Below are 15,454 nucleotides of genomic sequence, written 5' to 3'. Positions count from 1 at the left end.
CTCATGTTTCTGATTTCTTCCATTCTCCGTACCATGACCACACTATGATTGGGCGCCAACTTACAGTGTGTTGAGGTTCTTCAGTCTCCTGAAGGCTCCAGGTTGAATCTCTTTGATGCGATTGAAGCGTAAATCCCTGAAAATGAGAGGATATCAGTCAGTGTACATCTGAGAGCGAGATTATCCATTAGCAACAAACATCATTAGCTGTCCTGGTGCTTTAGACCTCAGCATGTGAGGCCTAAAGTTGCTTGAGAAACTACATCAGATGAATAATCCTTTCTGGGATGATAGAGTGGCTACCACTGTTTGCTGAGGCAGTCTGAGCTTCCCTAGATTTATGAGCTCCACCTTCATTTCTTAAGAATCTGACACATAGTTGCCACATTTTGAAAGGAGTCAGGTGATCACTTGCACAAGTTTGTAACACGCGATTGCTCTGATTGCTAGTGGCTAATGTTCTGTGATTACCTGTGCAATTACCAAACTTGCATGCACAAAATGTGGTAACTGCACATGCAACTTGGGCAAACCTAACTAAAGCATAAACTTTGCCCCTCATTGCCAGAATGCAGGTGGGTCTATTTTTAGAGACCCATAACAAGGATTCGGTATTTCCAAATGGGCACTGAGGCCAAGTTTCCAGCTGCAGGTGCACAGAGGAGCACACATGAAACCCTACATTTGCAGGCAGACTCCCTCATGTGCGCATGCACTGTCTTTGCAAACACATTGCCTGAAATGGAGCTGCACATGCTGGTGTATACAAGCATGCACACAGTTTTGCAGACACTCTTACTAAAGCGCAGGGCCAAAATTTTGGCCCTAAAATGGTCAAATCTGACTGAATAGCCTCATCCAGTCAGCATTTCAAATGAGCTCCAAAATGCTGCCGGACTCAAAGGCTTCTCCCATTCTGCATTTTCAGTTCGTGCCATTTCATTTAGAACTAGCAGAGTCCATTGTCGCAAACTTAAAGGGCTCTCTGTGTAACTGCACTGACTTGGACCCTAAAACATTACATGTTGACTGCTTATTAGATAATAAAATAAGTGCTAAGTAAAGAAGTAGAAACAATTCTACAGGGAACGTGCATCCATTTGGCGCCTTCGATTGTCCAATGTGCTATGGCAAATTTTGCCTTTACTGCTGTAAAGGGCCGTAGTTGGGACCGGGAGACTGGGTTGAAAAACGTGGATAATCTCACATTTGCCATAGAAATACCAACACACCTTCCCCGGTGAAGTTCACCCGGGGAAGCATGAAGAATGATGGCTGATAACAAGGGGATTCGAAATCAGATAGTAACAGTCCAACCTGAGGAATTATGTTGTATTGTTTCTGATCTTGTCAGTTGTTAGCAGAATAATCCTTCCCAAAATCAGTATGCTGAATCATTAACAATGAGAACATACAAAGCAATCAATGGCTTCGGGAACCAGTTTTCATTTGTATTTAGTCAATTTATGCATTTACACATACACCTCACTAGGTTACCTAGGCAATTAACCAACTGCAAGTCATTTTTTGCAAGAATATTGCAATGCCACAGAAATTATTGCTAGCACTGAATTTACTTTAATGTAACACCTTTCACACGCAAGGTGCTTTACACAGCAGTGGATTAGATTTTGGTAGTTCTGGGACCATTCACCCCAGAACTGGCTGAGCAGATGTCAGCTGCCCATCTGTTATTAGCAAAGACATGACAGCAGAGGCTGTTTTACCAACAGAGTTAATGGCTAGGACATGGGGGTTATCCCCGACATTTCTTGGGGAAGGGAGCAATTAGGCACTGTTTTTAAATGAACTTCTTGGTGGCAGAAAGAGGCAGAGTGATGTCCCTGGATACTGACTTCTTCCATTAAGCCCCAGGACAAGAGCGGCAGCAGTGCATCTTGCACTGACCTGCCAATGGGCATTAGCCCTGCCACGAAGGGAAAACAAGCTGGGCCAGATGAAAACGGAGTCTTCACGGCTCATCCAGTTCTTGGCTTCTCAGCTCAGGCAGCCACTTGCACACCTCAGTTCACTTTCATCTCTAGAGTTCAGTGATTTACAATGGTGGATGAGCATTGCTATCCCCGTTTTACAGCTAGGGAAACTGAGACACAGGGAGGTTAACAGCTGTGTTTTGCAAAATGGCTGCTAATTGTGGGGTGGCCCAATTTGAGATACTAGGGCCTGACTGTCCAAGGGGCTGAGTACCTGCAGACTCCATTGGATGCAAATGCAGTTAAAGTACCATTTCAGTGAGACCCAACTGTTGTATAGTCCTTATGCTGCCCCTCTGCACCGGGCTGAACTTTATTCAGCATTGAAGAGATCTTAATTAACATTCATTAGCACTATGAAAATTTATACCAGCGGAGGATCTGTCCCTCTAAGGATACATCTGCACAGTGAAAGCTAAGCATGGGCTAGTCTACCTGAGCAAGCTTGAATCCAGCTAGCTCACACCATGGTATCAGTAAAGACACTGTAGGCGGAACAAGCCCAACGTGAACCTTGGGTACATATTTGGCTTGCTAACCTGCACTGCAGCTTGTGCGATCTCAACTGGGTTCAAGCTAGCTTGAGCGGGCTATCCTGTGCACAGCTTTTGATGTAGACACACCCTAAGTCTCCAAGGCCTTGCAGAGTTGCACTGGTTTAGCTAACGGTGCTAATTTAAGCTCATTTACTAAACTGGGTGCATGGATGCTCATTTTGGTTTAAACCAGAATTAATGTGGTTTAGTTTAAGCCAATTAGGCATCTGTTTATGCCAAACCAGAATAAGGCCCTCACACCAAAATAAGTGTCCAGGCATTAAATTGGTTTAAAAATAGATTGAGGTTAGGCAGGTGCAACTTTCTTGTGTAGACCAGGCCTATGAGACAAGGGGAAATATTTGTAGGTAGCAAGTATCAGTAAAGCAGATTACATTTAAGGATGAAAATGCAGGAAAAATCAAATATAGCCAGTGTTGAGAGCCTTGCGCTATAGAGCCAGCTGTTGTTCTCTTTTGAATTTACTGCTGGACTGCTTAACGTTAAGGTTCTACAGAGAGAGGGGAATACTGGTAACACTTTAATTAAAATCCGGAGCCATTCCTGAGACCAGTCTTCCCAAATTGCTCAGCACCAGATTTTCTGTGCTCCACACCCACAATTGGGCCCAGATTCTCCCAGCGGCTCCCATTGTGACACTTAGGACAAGAATTTCATAACTCAGCAGCCAATATGCAGAGCTCGTTTGGAAATCTGGCCCTGGTCTGTGGATGTTAGTGTGATGAGATGGCAGCCGTTTAAACAGAAGATGGCATTTCAGGCCATAACCACCTCGCTCAGTTTCCCACACAACACAGAATTTCTAGGAATTAGTTCAGTAGTAACTAAAAATGTATTTCACTTTCCTTTCATACCATTAACACTTTGACTTGCCTTTGTCTTCAGCACCCCAGACTGGCCAAAGCACCTGAAAACATTGAGATACAGTTGGCCTTGCTAAGGATAATGGAGTGCTCTTGTGGTCATTTAAATAAAGACAATTTGATATTTTTAATTATGTCTTACTTCAGTGATTTATAATGAATCTGGGTAAAAGCATGGCGTCTCCATAGCACAATTCACCCTTGATAGAACCACTCAGTTACTCACGACACTGCTGCAGTCTAGCACTAACACTGTTGTTAGAACAATCTCTAATACAGAGTTGACATCAATGGATCACACTGATTTACACCCTCTGGGGATCTGGCTATTTTTATTGAACCCTGTCTCCTGGAAATACATTTTTCTTGCATCACAGGAGACACTTGACAGACAGAGTATTTAAGAGTGGAAGCTAATAGCCAGGAACATTCAGAAGGTTCTGGTAGGTAGAACCCTACATTTCCCGGTGCCTTTTAACTAGCAGATGTGCTATTTAACTATGAGGCCTGCTATATAGCTATGGCACAAAAACTTCAATTGGGTTTTGGCTTATGGGAATTAGATCGGGGTCTGACTTGGTTTACAGCATGTCAGACCAAATCAAGTGATTCTGCGCCATAACGTAAGTAGAGATATGCCTGAGGAATGAAGTGTAGATCCACATTTGAAATTGCCCAGAACCCGTCTGTGTGATCAGATTTGGGGGTTACAGTTCAGGCCTATCTCTAGTGACAGCAGATGAAGAAATTATTTGCATCATGCCCTGAATTTTATCCACATAAAACACTAATACAGCAAATAATGTACGACATCTCCCCAATTATTTTGGGGTGGACAGATGCCACAGAGACTGAATGAGAATAGGCCTATTATGTACTGATTCCTCTGCTGGTTTGCGAATTGAGTGCCTCCCTGTTTATTCCAACCTGTGATCGTGTGCGGAGTTCCCTTTGCATTGCTCCTTCCGTGGCTAAATGCATGAAGACTATGTGAATCATCGTTGGGGAACCTGAGGTGGGCTAGTGCATAAAGCCTACTCTTAGCCCAACACTTCTGCTGATTGCACCTTTGGGTAGAGAGCCACAATTTCATTGGTGGTGGCTCGAATGGAGAGGAGAAAAGAGGTCTGAAGAATAAATATTTGGCCCTGAGACAGATTTTCAAATTGGCAGATTACACGGCCAACTGCTGACTCAAGTGATCCCAGATAAATTGATCTATTAAGTGAGAACAGCAGCTAGGGGCTCTCTTCTGCAGGGAGGAGATTACAGTCTGATCCTAATCAAACCAGATCAGCCTCTTCTTGGAATTCATGTCCGCAAAAGCAGCAGGGCTCCCTCAATGCATTGGATCTTGCCCATATGTTGACTGTTCAGACTTTGCCCAAATCACATAAAGCCCGCTCTCCCCTTCTCCTGAGCTCCTGAAAACATGCACCGAATCTGATCCAGGAGCAACAAAAGGAAGTTTCAGAAGCACAAAGGTAAATTTATCCCCATCAATGGGTCCAACAAGGAGACATAGACTTTCTTAGTCTAAGATGAATTGCTGCTGCATGCCTTTATATTGATTCATTAGTAGAATCTGTTCATCTTGTTTCGAGCCACAGCCCATAGATCTTTACTCTGCCTGTGCTCACACATGCAAATAGAGGCACTTGCTTAGAGAAAGATGATGATTTGCTTCACCCACCCACTACTGTAACACTGCCACCTCTCTGAGGAAATGCGGCAGCTGTATAAACAGCACACGGAAATTCTATGCTTTATTTCAGGACAGCAAGAGGAAAGAAGATTCTGCTGAAATTGCCGGGCAGAGGTGGAGTAGTGAGGCAGAATACAAGTACCCAAGTTAGAATTTGGTAACCACTGCCCTTACAAAGAGCATCTTGGGATCTTCGTCACCATAAGATTTTCCATCTCATTTGAAAGATGCAGAAGTGCTTCCCAAGGGAAAAGAGTGATTGTTGAATAATCTTTCCTATTTTCCTTCTGATAAACTGAGGTTTTCAGAGAGAAAATTCTGATCTACACTGAAGGGTTTAATTCTGAGGGCTATTTACATAGCCTAAATAAAGAGGATGAACTGGAAAGAGATAACACTTTGTATTAAACATATATGTGTAATATACCGAGAGGAAGTTAACTGCTCAATTCCCCCACCTTCCCCCCAGTCCACCCATGCAACAGAAATTTTGGGCAGGAGGATAGAAACAACGTGAATGGAGCAGCACTTCCAACAAGGACACATTTGCTCAATATGGTTTCTTAAGGCAAATATGCTAAATTTTTATATCACAACTTTTATCCCCAGTGATCCCAAAGAGTTTCACAAACTACATGCATACATGATTCACCCACTAAATGCAGCCATGTCTGGGGAGGAGAACAGCAGCTGAGACAGTATGCTGCAAAAACAGCGAGGGAAGGCAAAATTTCAGATTGGACAGACACAGAAAATGCATAATTAGTGACAAACTCCGTGAAAGGGAGGTGGACTGACTGGATCATCTTCAATTCATGCCAGCAACGAGTTCAGGTCACAGAAGCTGCATGTTCTTTCCTTCTACCCTGAGTTAAATTTTGTAGCACATAACTCAGAAGTAGCTCTACATATAATGCAAAGGAGAATAATCCATGTATAATATGATTGGAATCCATTAGCCTCCAGCTACAGGGAACTTCTTCCCACTGGTGCCTTCTCCCCATACCAACATGTTTCATAGTTTATGGTTGGAAATGTCATGCTATAAAACAAATGGCTTAGAAGGTTAAAGACCTATTGAAATTTTCGGCGTGTATGTTTCACAGCTGTTGCCTTCTTTGGGCTGTTGGCTAAACGAACCGCCTTAGTCCCAGCGGTAACCAACAAATCACATCTGGCAAATCCCATTCCAGTGGAATGGACGACAGCCAAAATACATTTGCAGTTATACATCACGCATTTTTATAGCTTACTTATCTGTACACATGTAGCCATTACTGCCATCATGTTCCATACTCAGAATAAAATGAACAGACTTCATTACCAAATATTCCACTGCTAAAGCCAGACACTGGGGCCAGATCCTCAGCTGCACCCAGCTGCGGGGGATGAGAATCAAAAGGAGCCTGTAACAGCTTATCAATCCTGGGGATGGTTCTAAGCCAGTCTTGGGATCACCTATATCAGGCTAAGGGCTGCTCTAAGTTACACCAGCTGGCTAAAGCTCCCCAAGGGCCATCCTGTAGCAGGAGATTGCTGCAGCACAGTCTGTGCTGGCCACAATTCCTCCCGCTTCCCTACACTGGGTGCTCGAGAGAGAGAGAGAGAGTGGCACTGGAGCCAGCTACACTGGATCTACACCACCCATCACTGCCTCCATCAGAGGAATGCCCATCTTGGGACTTGCAGCTGCTTTCGATTTTATAGCGGCACAGATAGAGCTGGGGCCCAGGATCTGGGTGTTCGTATTTGTATTTCATACCAGTACGGTCTGTTCATATCAAACTATGACTTATGAGAGATGAACATAATTCCATATTTTTTACTCCAAATAAGAACTTCATGATCTGGCTGTTAATTTTGCCAGACCTCTGGATGCTCCTCCCACAGATGCAGTGTGCCTTCTCCTGAGAGGAAGAAGTATGACTGTGTCATAAAAATCTGGAACAGTTGGCGTTTTTAAGATGTACCTTTTGATCGTTGGCAACTTTTAAACAGCATGTGAATTATTAAACATTTTTATAACAGATAAAACAGAAAGCCGCCTCTTAGGACTATGCATTTCAGTTAGATTATAAAATCCTCAGGACGGCCAGAGAGCCAGTGTATTTTTTTATTTGTATATCTTTGCAGTGATCTATGAACAACAGAGAATATTTAACTTGGCTCAGGTAATCCATAAAGATTTATCAATATGAACCTTGCTTTTAATTAGATGGACCACATTGGATTGAGCCACAAATCTTCCTCAGAAAGTGTCTGAAATATTAAACGCAGTGCAGGAATATACATCAAAATGGGATGGCTCTTATTTAATTTGACATCTGGGCCCAAGCCTGAATAATCCCGTTCAGATCTCGGTAGTTTGCTACCTTTGCCTGTCACATTAAGCCAAATAACTAGATTTTTTAAGCTTTTAGACATGCAAAAAGTACCAGGAGTAGTAGTAGTAGTGTGAACTGCTAACATTTGAACCACTGTGTTGTCTAACCACTCTCAGGGCGGGAATATGTCATAGTGGTTAAAATGCCAGTGGCTGATGGCATACTGTCTCCTGCAGTGGTCCCATTGGTGCCAGGAGTAAAGCTGCACTAGTAACAACAGTGGAAAAATTTTAGGGAGAAAAAGCTAAGATAGACACCCCAGCTGAGATCAGAATTTGGTCCATTAGAGTCACATGAAAGTGATCCTCAGCTAGTTAATTTGAACAAATTCCATAATCAACAGCAACATAACTGAGAACAAAACTATTTATACATCTTTAACAATTTCCTGTCTGCTTTTGACACTGCCCAATTCCTCCAAACCAAGAAATCATATCTGGATAACATGTGTAAAGATACTTTGGTACGGGCTAGATATGTCTTAAAACCATTCTGTAGTTTTAGAATTTACCATTCCTTAAAAGCATAGGAAGTTTGCTCTTCCACATCTATTACCAGAGGTTCTACAGAAGCCCCAGATTGGCCTCAAAATGCTACATGAACTCCCTCTCTTTTTGTTACTCTAATCTTCCATTGAAATAGGCACAGCCAACAATTTATAGTCTTCCCCACTGTAACCCCCTTCCAAAAAAGTACTATCAACCCAGTGGATTTTCAAGAATGTATAAGGTTTATCACTATTGTTTGGCATCCCAAATAAACCTTCAGTTCTTCCCCTCTCTCTTCCTCCAGTTGGGTCTGGAAAGTAAGAACCTACAGGAAAAAGTAGATAAGGGAATGGAGTTGCATTTATAAGCAAGAAACAAAACCACCGTTTCTTTGCATACACAAAACTGGAACACCCAGTGCCTCCCCATTTCCCCAAAGCTTTCTCTCCAATAGTAAAAGGTGATCTATCGTCTTCCTTTAAACAAACGCTGCTTAGGGGTTAGCTTTGGAGACTCAAAAATCATTTTCTGGTGATCTTAGTTGTTTTTTAGTTTCCCGTAGGTGTCCAGTTAAATATCATTAACTGATGCTAAGTGAGACAATCTCTGAAGAGGTGAGGCTTTTGCAATACAGGCATTCCTGCAGGAAAAGCAAGGTGTAGAAAGCATGGCTTTTCTTTCCTCTCCTCAAAGGCTGATCATGCAAAATAAGCAGTAAAATGAAATCAGCTACTTACAATATGTTTGTCTGAGGTGGAACTTCAGGGATGTTTTCCAGCATCAGATGCATGCATCTTACTGTAGTCCTAAAGCACAAGCAGCGGCTAGGACAGGAGCAGGAGAAATCAGGCAAGAGAAGAAAAAGCAAGAAGCCGGGAACAACTGTAGATTTGACCAGCATTGTGTTTGCTGGAGTGTACTTTCCCTGATTCTGAACTGCAAGGAGCTGACAAAAAAGTTTCCCAGCCTTGAGGTCCAGGAGGAGGAGGGGACTCATCAACATGTGTTTTCAATTAAATTAAGGCAGTTTGACAGTGTAACCTCCACCCCCTCTGCCATAATGTACATTATTTGAGATCACACTGCTCCCCCACCCTCATTTAAAAGTTTGTACATAGTCACCCACAATTGATTTTGACTTATTCCCGCCTTGGCTCCCAGCTGGAATAGTAAATTAACTCCTCACGTTCCTCTTTGGCACATTTCCACATTTGTTTAAAAGTGCAAATAACAGCTCTCTGACATCGGTAAAGTCAGCTTTGTAGAGGCGAAAGAAAGGATGGCTTTGTGGCTAAAGCACTGGCCCAGGGCTCAGAAGAGCTGGGTTTAACTTATTCTGCCTGACCTTGGGAAAGTCACGTATTAATCTGTCGCTTAGGGTAGGTCTACACTTCAAGCTGGAGATGTAAATTCCAGCTGGAGGAGACTGCGCTAGTTCTGACCTCTGAGCTGGCATGCTAAAAACAAAGCGTAGCCACAGCACCACGAGTACAGTGCAATGGGTCCCCAATTTCATATGGTGCTACAAATAACAAAATAAATCAGCAATATTCAGCTAAATATAGTGGTGGGTTTGTTCTATACAGTTAGTGGCTAACTAAGATAAATAACCTGAAGATAAACAGTGCTGTAAGGAGCAATCCAGCACAGACTAGAAACGCAAGAGTGAAATGGACTAAATGACCTAACTAGTCATTCCCATCTCTCATTTCTAGGATTCTCTGATTGTTGCAATATGGACTAATTTGATCAACTAATAAAATGCTTTGTTGATGGGATGCCATGCCCCACATGTAAAAAAATATGGCATTTTTTTAAATTGCCTTTTATTTATTGTATAAAGTAACACAATGAACCCAGCGTTGGAAATAGCGATACTAACTATCCAAATTATGGAAATTCAACCCCCTGCGCCCATGTTTTGCATTGTATGAGAAAATTCAGAAGTGAAGGGAAGACTGAATGGTTCTTCATACTGGACATCCAGCCTTTTATAAAAAAGCTTAAACTTGGAGTCTGGAAGTTTCATAATGATTTTTAAAAGCGATGTGCAGTTTTAAATTTGTGTATTAAGCATGGAAGTTCATTAGTGGATAGGGCTATTTCAGGAACACTGAACATGGCAAATTTCCAGGCTTCTCTGTCTGCGGGATCCACTGAAAGTTCTTTTTAAGTCAGTAATTGTTTCCACTTTGTAAACTGTAAAATACAATTAAAATGACAACAACATAATTAACAAGAGTCTGATTTAAACCTTCAAAGCCCAGGAAACTAGGGACTGAGGATGGCGTTCTAGCCCTAACAGATTTTCTCAACATTAGGCTACAGACATAGGTGTTCTAGAATGCAAGCATGCCAGAATGAGTTAATGGAGTTTTAGCCTTCATCCTGTATTTCCTTGCTTTGTGTGGTTCCCTCTGTCCCCAAGCCTTTTATATTATTTGAGCATTTTACGTTTGGGATTTTTTGCCAGCTTGGTTATTTTTTTTAAAAAAGCCATTTTCCCATACTTAATGACCTTCCAAACCAGGGTTTAGATAATATATTTCAGAATGTTACCAAAATAATTCCCCGCAGACACATACACACTATTTGTAATTCTCTTCGCAGAGGCATAATGAACCAACCGTATTATAATAGTTTGTGGCTGCTGCATTATATCTGACCAAACCTTTTAGGTGGTAATCTTATAGTTGATGTTAAAAGTCATTCACTTCCCAGCCAGAAAAAGGAGACATTTTACACCAGGTTTATGGTCTAACCCTCAAGCAATTTTCTGTCTGTTTACATTGGCACCAGTTTGAAAACTAGGCAAATTTGCTGGAAGTCTTCCACCTTTACTCTGTAGACTTGATTTTTGTTTATGAACAGAGTGACCTCTAGTGGCCAACAAAAATCCCTCGTGATTACATACTGTGAAAGGCTAAAAAATATCCACTTCAGTCTTCATGAAATTCAAACTGCTGGCATCCAAAGAGCAGATAGCCTCAGATTAATGGCAGCTTGAAGTTCTAATTGAAACAAGTTAAATTCCTTCCTTTCTGGGATTTATAAAATAAGGCAACAAGATTCTGATTGAAGTCTTGAGGCCCTGAATGGCATGTATTCTTCTGACTCTTTCTGTGGTGGCTCCACACCTCTTCTCTTTCCAATCAGACTGAAATCTGTTGGAGTAGTATAGCATTATAACAAGTACTTAGGTGCAGTTCTACTCTGAAAAATTACTGTAAAAAGGCCAAGAAATGTCCCACACTTGTCAGTGTCTTCTAGATCAAGTTTCTTCAGATTACTAAAGTAATATGGTTTTTCTAACCATCAGCTATGAGCTTGGAACCTTTAAAAAAAATCCAGTTTGATTTTTAGAAAATAAGAATGGCCATACTGGGTCAAACCAATGATCCAGCTAGCCATCCTGTCTTCTGACAGTGGCCGGTGCCAGGTGCTTCAGAGGGAATGAACCGAACAGGGCAATTATTGAATGATCCATTCCTTGTTGTTCCATCCCAGCTTCTGGCAGTCAGAGTTTAGGGACTCCCAGAGCATGGGGTTGTATCCCTGACCATCATGGCTAATAGCCATTGATGGATGTATCCTCCATGAACTTATCTAATTCTTTTTTAATTCAGGTATATTTTTGGCCTTCACAGCATCACCTAGTAGTGAGTTCCACAGGTCGACTGTGCATTGTGGGAAGTACTTCCTTATGTTTGTTTTAAATCAACTGATTAATTTCACTGGGTGACCCCGGGTTCTTGTGTTACATGAAGGGGTAAATGACAGTTCTTCCTCGGCTTTTTCCAGGCCATTAATAATTTTATAGATCTCTATCATAATCCCTCCCCCCATTAGTCATCTCTTTTCTAAAACGAATAGTCCTAATCTTTTAAATCTCTCCTTACACGGAAGCTGTTCCATACCCCTAATCATTTCTCTTACTCTTCTCTGTATGTTTTCCAATTCCAGCATGTCTTTTTTTAGATAGTGACCAGAACTGCATGCAGAATTCAAAGTGTGGGCAAACCACAGATTTATAGAGTGGCATTATGCTACTTTCTATTTTATCATCTCTTTCCTCATGGTTCCTAACATTGTTAGCTTTTCTGACTATCACTGCACATTGAGAAGATGTTTTCAGACAACTATCCTCGATGGCTCCAAGATCTCTTTCTTGAGTGGTAACAGCTAATGTAGACCCAGTCATTTTGTATGTATAGTTGGGTTTATGTATTTCAACATGTATTACTCTGCATTTATCATAGGGTTGTCAACCCTATAGGATTGCCCTGAAGTCTCCTGAAATTAAAGATTAATCTTTAATTAAAGATGATGTCATGTAATGAAACCTCCAGGAATATGTCCAGCCAAAATTGGCAATCCTAATTTATCAACATCAAAGCTCATCTGTCATTTTGTTGCCCAGTCACCCAGTTTTATGAGATCTCTTTGTAACTCTTCACAGTCAACTTTGGACTTCACTATCTTGAGTAATTTTGGATCATCTGCAAACTTTGCCACCTGTTCACCCCTTTTTCCAGATCATTTATGAATAATTTTCCTGGCTCACACATCTCCCAAAGACATTGCAATCAAAGTTTAATGAATTCCATTGCTAAAGCCAGACTAGAATTCAGTGCACTTTCCCTATAGCTGCCTTGGCTTGGGTAACAACATATTTTGGGCCTTGATCCTGCAATAGATAATATGCAAACATACCAGTCCACCACCCAGTTGCTATCATCTGCAGAACTGGACCATTAATAACTATACACACAGGGAACAGTTCTGAATAGGAAGATTCTATTCATAGTTACTTTAAAAAAAAATCAACCTTCATTTGAAAATGAAGCTGATGTTTGAAATTAGTGTCTTCTCCTACTCATTTTGTCTTTTCTGTTTGGAAAAGAGATTGCTGTTGAGGTCTTTATTATGGAACACTAGCCATCATAGCTCCCTTTTGTTTATGTATTTAATTTACCTGTTTGTCCATCAGCATCAAATGATATTCAAAACAAATGTGCAGTCCTGGAAACAAAGTTTGAAACTTAACAGCTGTTGGGAGTGACAGAAGAGAGTTTGTGCACATACTTGTACTCTATGCCCAATAATGGCCAAAACCCATCCCTCTTCCATACAAAAATATTTTGAAATCAGTGGTATATATCATTTATTGTGCTTAGATTGAGGACTTCTATCTCTTCTCCTTCCACAAGACATTAAACTTTGCATTTGAACAATCTGAATGGACAATTGCAAGGGTCTGCCAAAAAAGGCACACAAATACTGGCTTCTGCATACTCCACAAAGAAGAATATCCAGAAATAGTGCCGGCACATTTTCAGTCACCCTTTGCAAATTCAGTCCCAAGAGCATAGATTTTGAATCACCACTTTTGCTAGCAAAATAGGTTGCACATGTTATTCACCAGTTGGACACCCAGCTACCAGAGCTAGGGCGTTTTTGTACATGTAAAACGAGGGCTCGATTCTGCGAATGCCTAAAGTACTGGCATTATTCAACTAATGCCCAAGTTGTCTCATTGGCTGTGTTTGTAGGATCAGGTCCTAAATGTGCAACCAATTTATGCAACAATAATTTACAAGCACAAAAAAAATGTGGCCTTTCATGTCTCTGAGCTCCCATTCATATTGTCTTGACACAATATATGATTGTTATTGTATGTAACCAACTGTGAAATTAGTTAGTTTCATAAACAATATTTATTGCAAAAAGTCATTACTATACCTACAAATCAGTCATGTAATATCTTGTTCTTTTTAAAATAAAATTACGGGGGGAAGAGGGGGAAACAAACAAAGGAAGAATTATGTAAATATCAAAAACCTATAGGCACTTTATTTATAAATTTATTTCCTCTACGAAGACCAAAGCAGGAGAGGTTATAAGGGAAAAAAATAATTTTTGGCACCTACTAGCCTGTGTTAAGTACATTCTGCAGTAAAGATCTGATTCTAAATTAATATTTTTCCATTATTTCTTGTAAACAATTAAAATTATTTTGGGGGTATCAAGAGAAGAAATCAGTTTTTGTGACTAGAAGTCACTATATAATCTTATGCCATCTCAAAAAACAATAAGGAATGAAATAACGAGAACTTTGATATCAATAAATAGGCAGGGATGCAGTATCTTTAAACAAGTGAGATGAGCCCAGCTCTCTTGTTAATATATGACAATAGCTCACTTCTATTTTAACAAATTAAAATCAAAATCTGAAGAGGAAAACAAGTTTATCAACAGTATAAGAATAACAACATTACTTTTTGTTTGTCAACTATTATTTATTATATTAGCACCCATTAATATCACTAAGATCAGGTTTTCACAGAGAAGGTCTTGTTTTGAGAGATTTCAAACACACACACCCTGCCCCTCAGTTAACACTTATTTTTGTTAATTACAAATTTTACAGTCCTATCAGTCTGAAAGTGTGAACTAGGCCCACTACATACAACCCTCTACATACAGTTATAAAAGCCTGGTAAGGGAGTAGCTACTGTGCATGTGCATTTAGTTTTTATAACTATAATTACTGCAACACTGGCTCTTACAAATCCATGGCATGCAGACACATACTATTATTAACGTGCATTTAAAGGGTACGCTGTAATTCATATTACACACAAATCGCTAAGTCATAGCAAGTCCTTGGAAAAAGGCCCATATTTTTCCTATATGTGTTTAATAGTACTGTACCATAAGAGAAGAAATTAAACCACAAGAAGTATGTTCAAATGATATTAAGGGTCTGCCTCAAGGTCTCAAAGGAAATCAAAAATCAAAGGGTAAGCCTGAAACATTCTGACCTTACTCAGGCTCAGCTGGGCTATTATCAAATTCCCAAGACAGTGGTTGATTTTACATACTATTGGTTACCTTGAGCAGCAAACAACTCAAATGAATATCAACAGGAGTTGCAGGTACATAACAAGAGAATGGTATAGCTCTATACATTCCATTTCTGAGCATCTTCCTGGGCTGAGTGAAGTTTCAGGTATTATCAATGAACTTCGAAGCTTGACAAGTTAAGTAGTTTCTGTAGATATTTGAACATAGCTTTTCTGGTTTAATTATGGAAGTTACTCACACAACTTCAGTGTAATGGGTATACTGTTACACACGCTCAAATGCCTCACAGAGACCAGAATGGATACAATGGCAAAACAAATTCTACTCTGTTCATGAAACTCTACTCTGAATTCAGACAATATATATTTAACTCCACGAGACATTATGAAATACTGTACTTGTTTGGTAACATGAGACACCACAAAAAGGAACAGCTTTGAGACATTTTGTATAGATAAATATCCACAAATAAATAGATATCCAATTGTCATTCAATGACACAGGACTACAGTTTTGAAAAGAAAAAAAGAAAAAAGTCTCTGGCTTAAAAATGCTCTATTTCACTCAACATACGGGAACAAAAATTCCACCTTATT

At 40.4% G+C, this 15,454-nt stretch overlaps 1 protein-coding gene across 4 annotated transcripts in view; it reads right to left on the bottom strand.

Annotated features, from left to right (window-relative positions):
* LOC128845879 (peroxidasin homolog) overlaps nucleotides 1-8,994 on the bottom strand; it is a 66,403-nt gene extending 57,409 nt beyond the window's left edge. For 3 of the 4 annotated variants that reach the window (XM_054044936.1, XM_054044939.1, XM_054044938.1), the window contains exons 1-2: nucleotides 8,729-8,994; nucleotides 65-136 (exon numbers count right to left, since the gene is read on the bottom strand). In XM_054044936.1, coding sequence (XP_053900911.1) covers nucleotides 65-136; nucleotides 8,729-8,994 — 338 coding nt within the window. The remainder of the gene's footprint in view (nucleotides 1-64; nucleotides 137-8,728) is intronic. The other variant, XM_054044940.1, reaches the window with a different exon arrangement.
* Nucleotides 8,995-15,454: the final 6,460 nt, after the last annotated feature.

This window comes from Malaclemys terrapin, chromosome 12, assembly GCF_027887155.1.
Source record: "Malaclemys terrapin pileata isolate rMalTer1 chromosome 12, rMalTer1.hap1, whole genome shotgun sequence".
Lineage (NCBI taxonomy): Eukaryota > Metazoa > Chordata > Testudines > Emydidae > Malaclemys > Malaclemys terrapin.
This window is presented reverse-complemented; position numbering and strand designations above follow the sequence as displayed.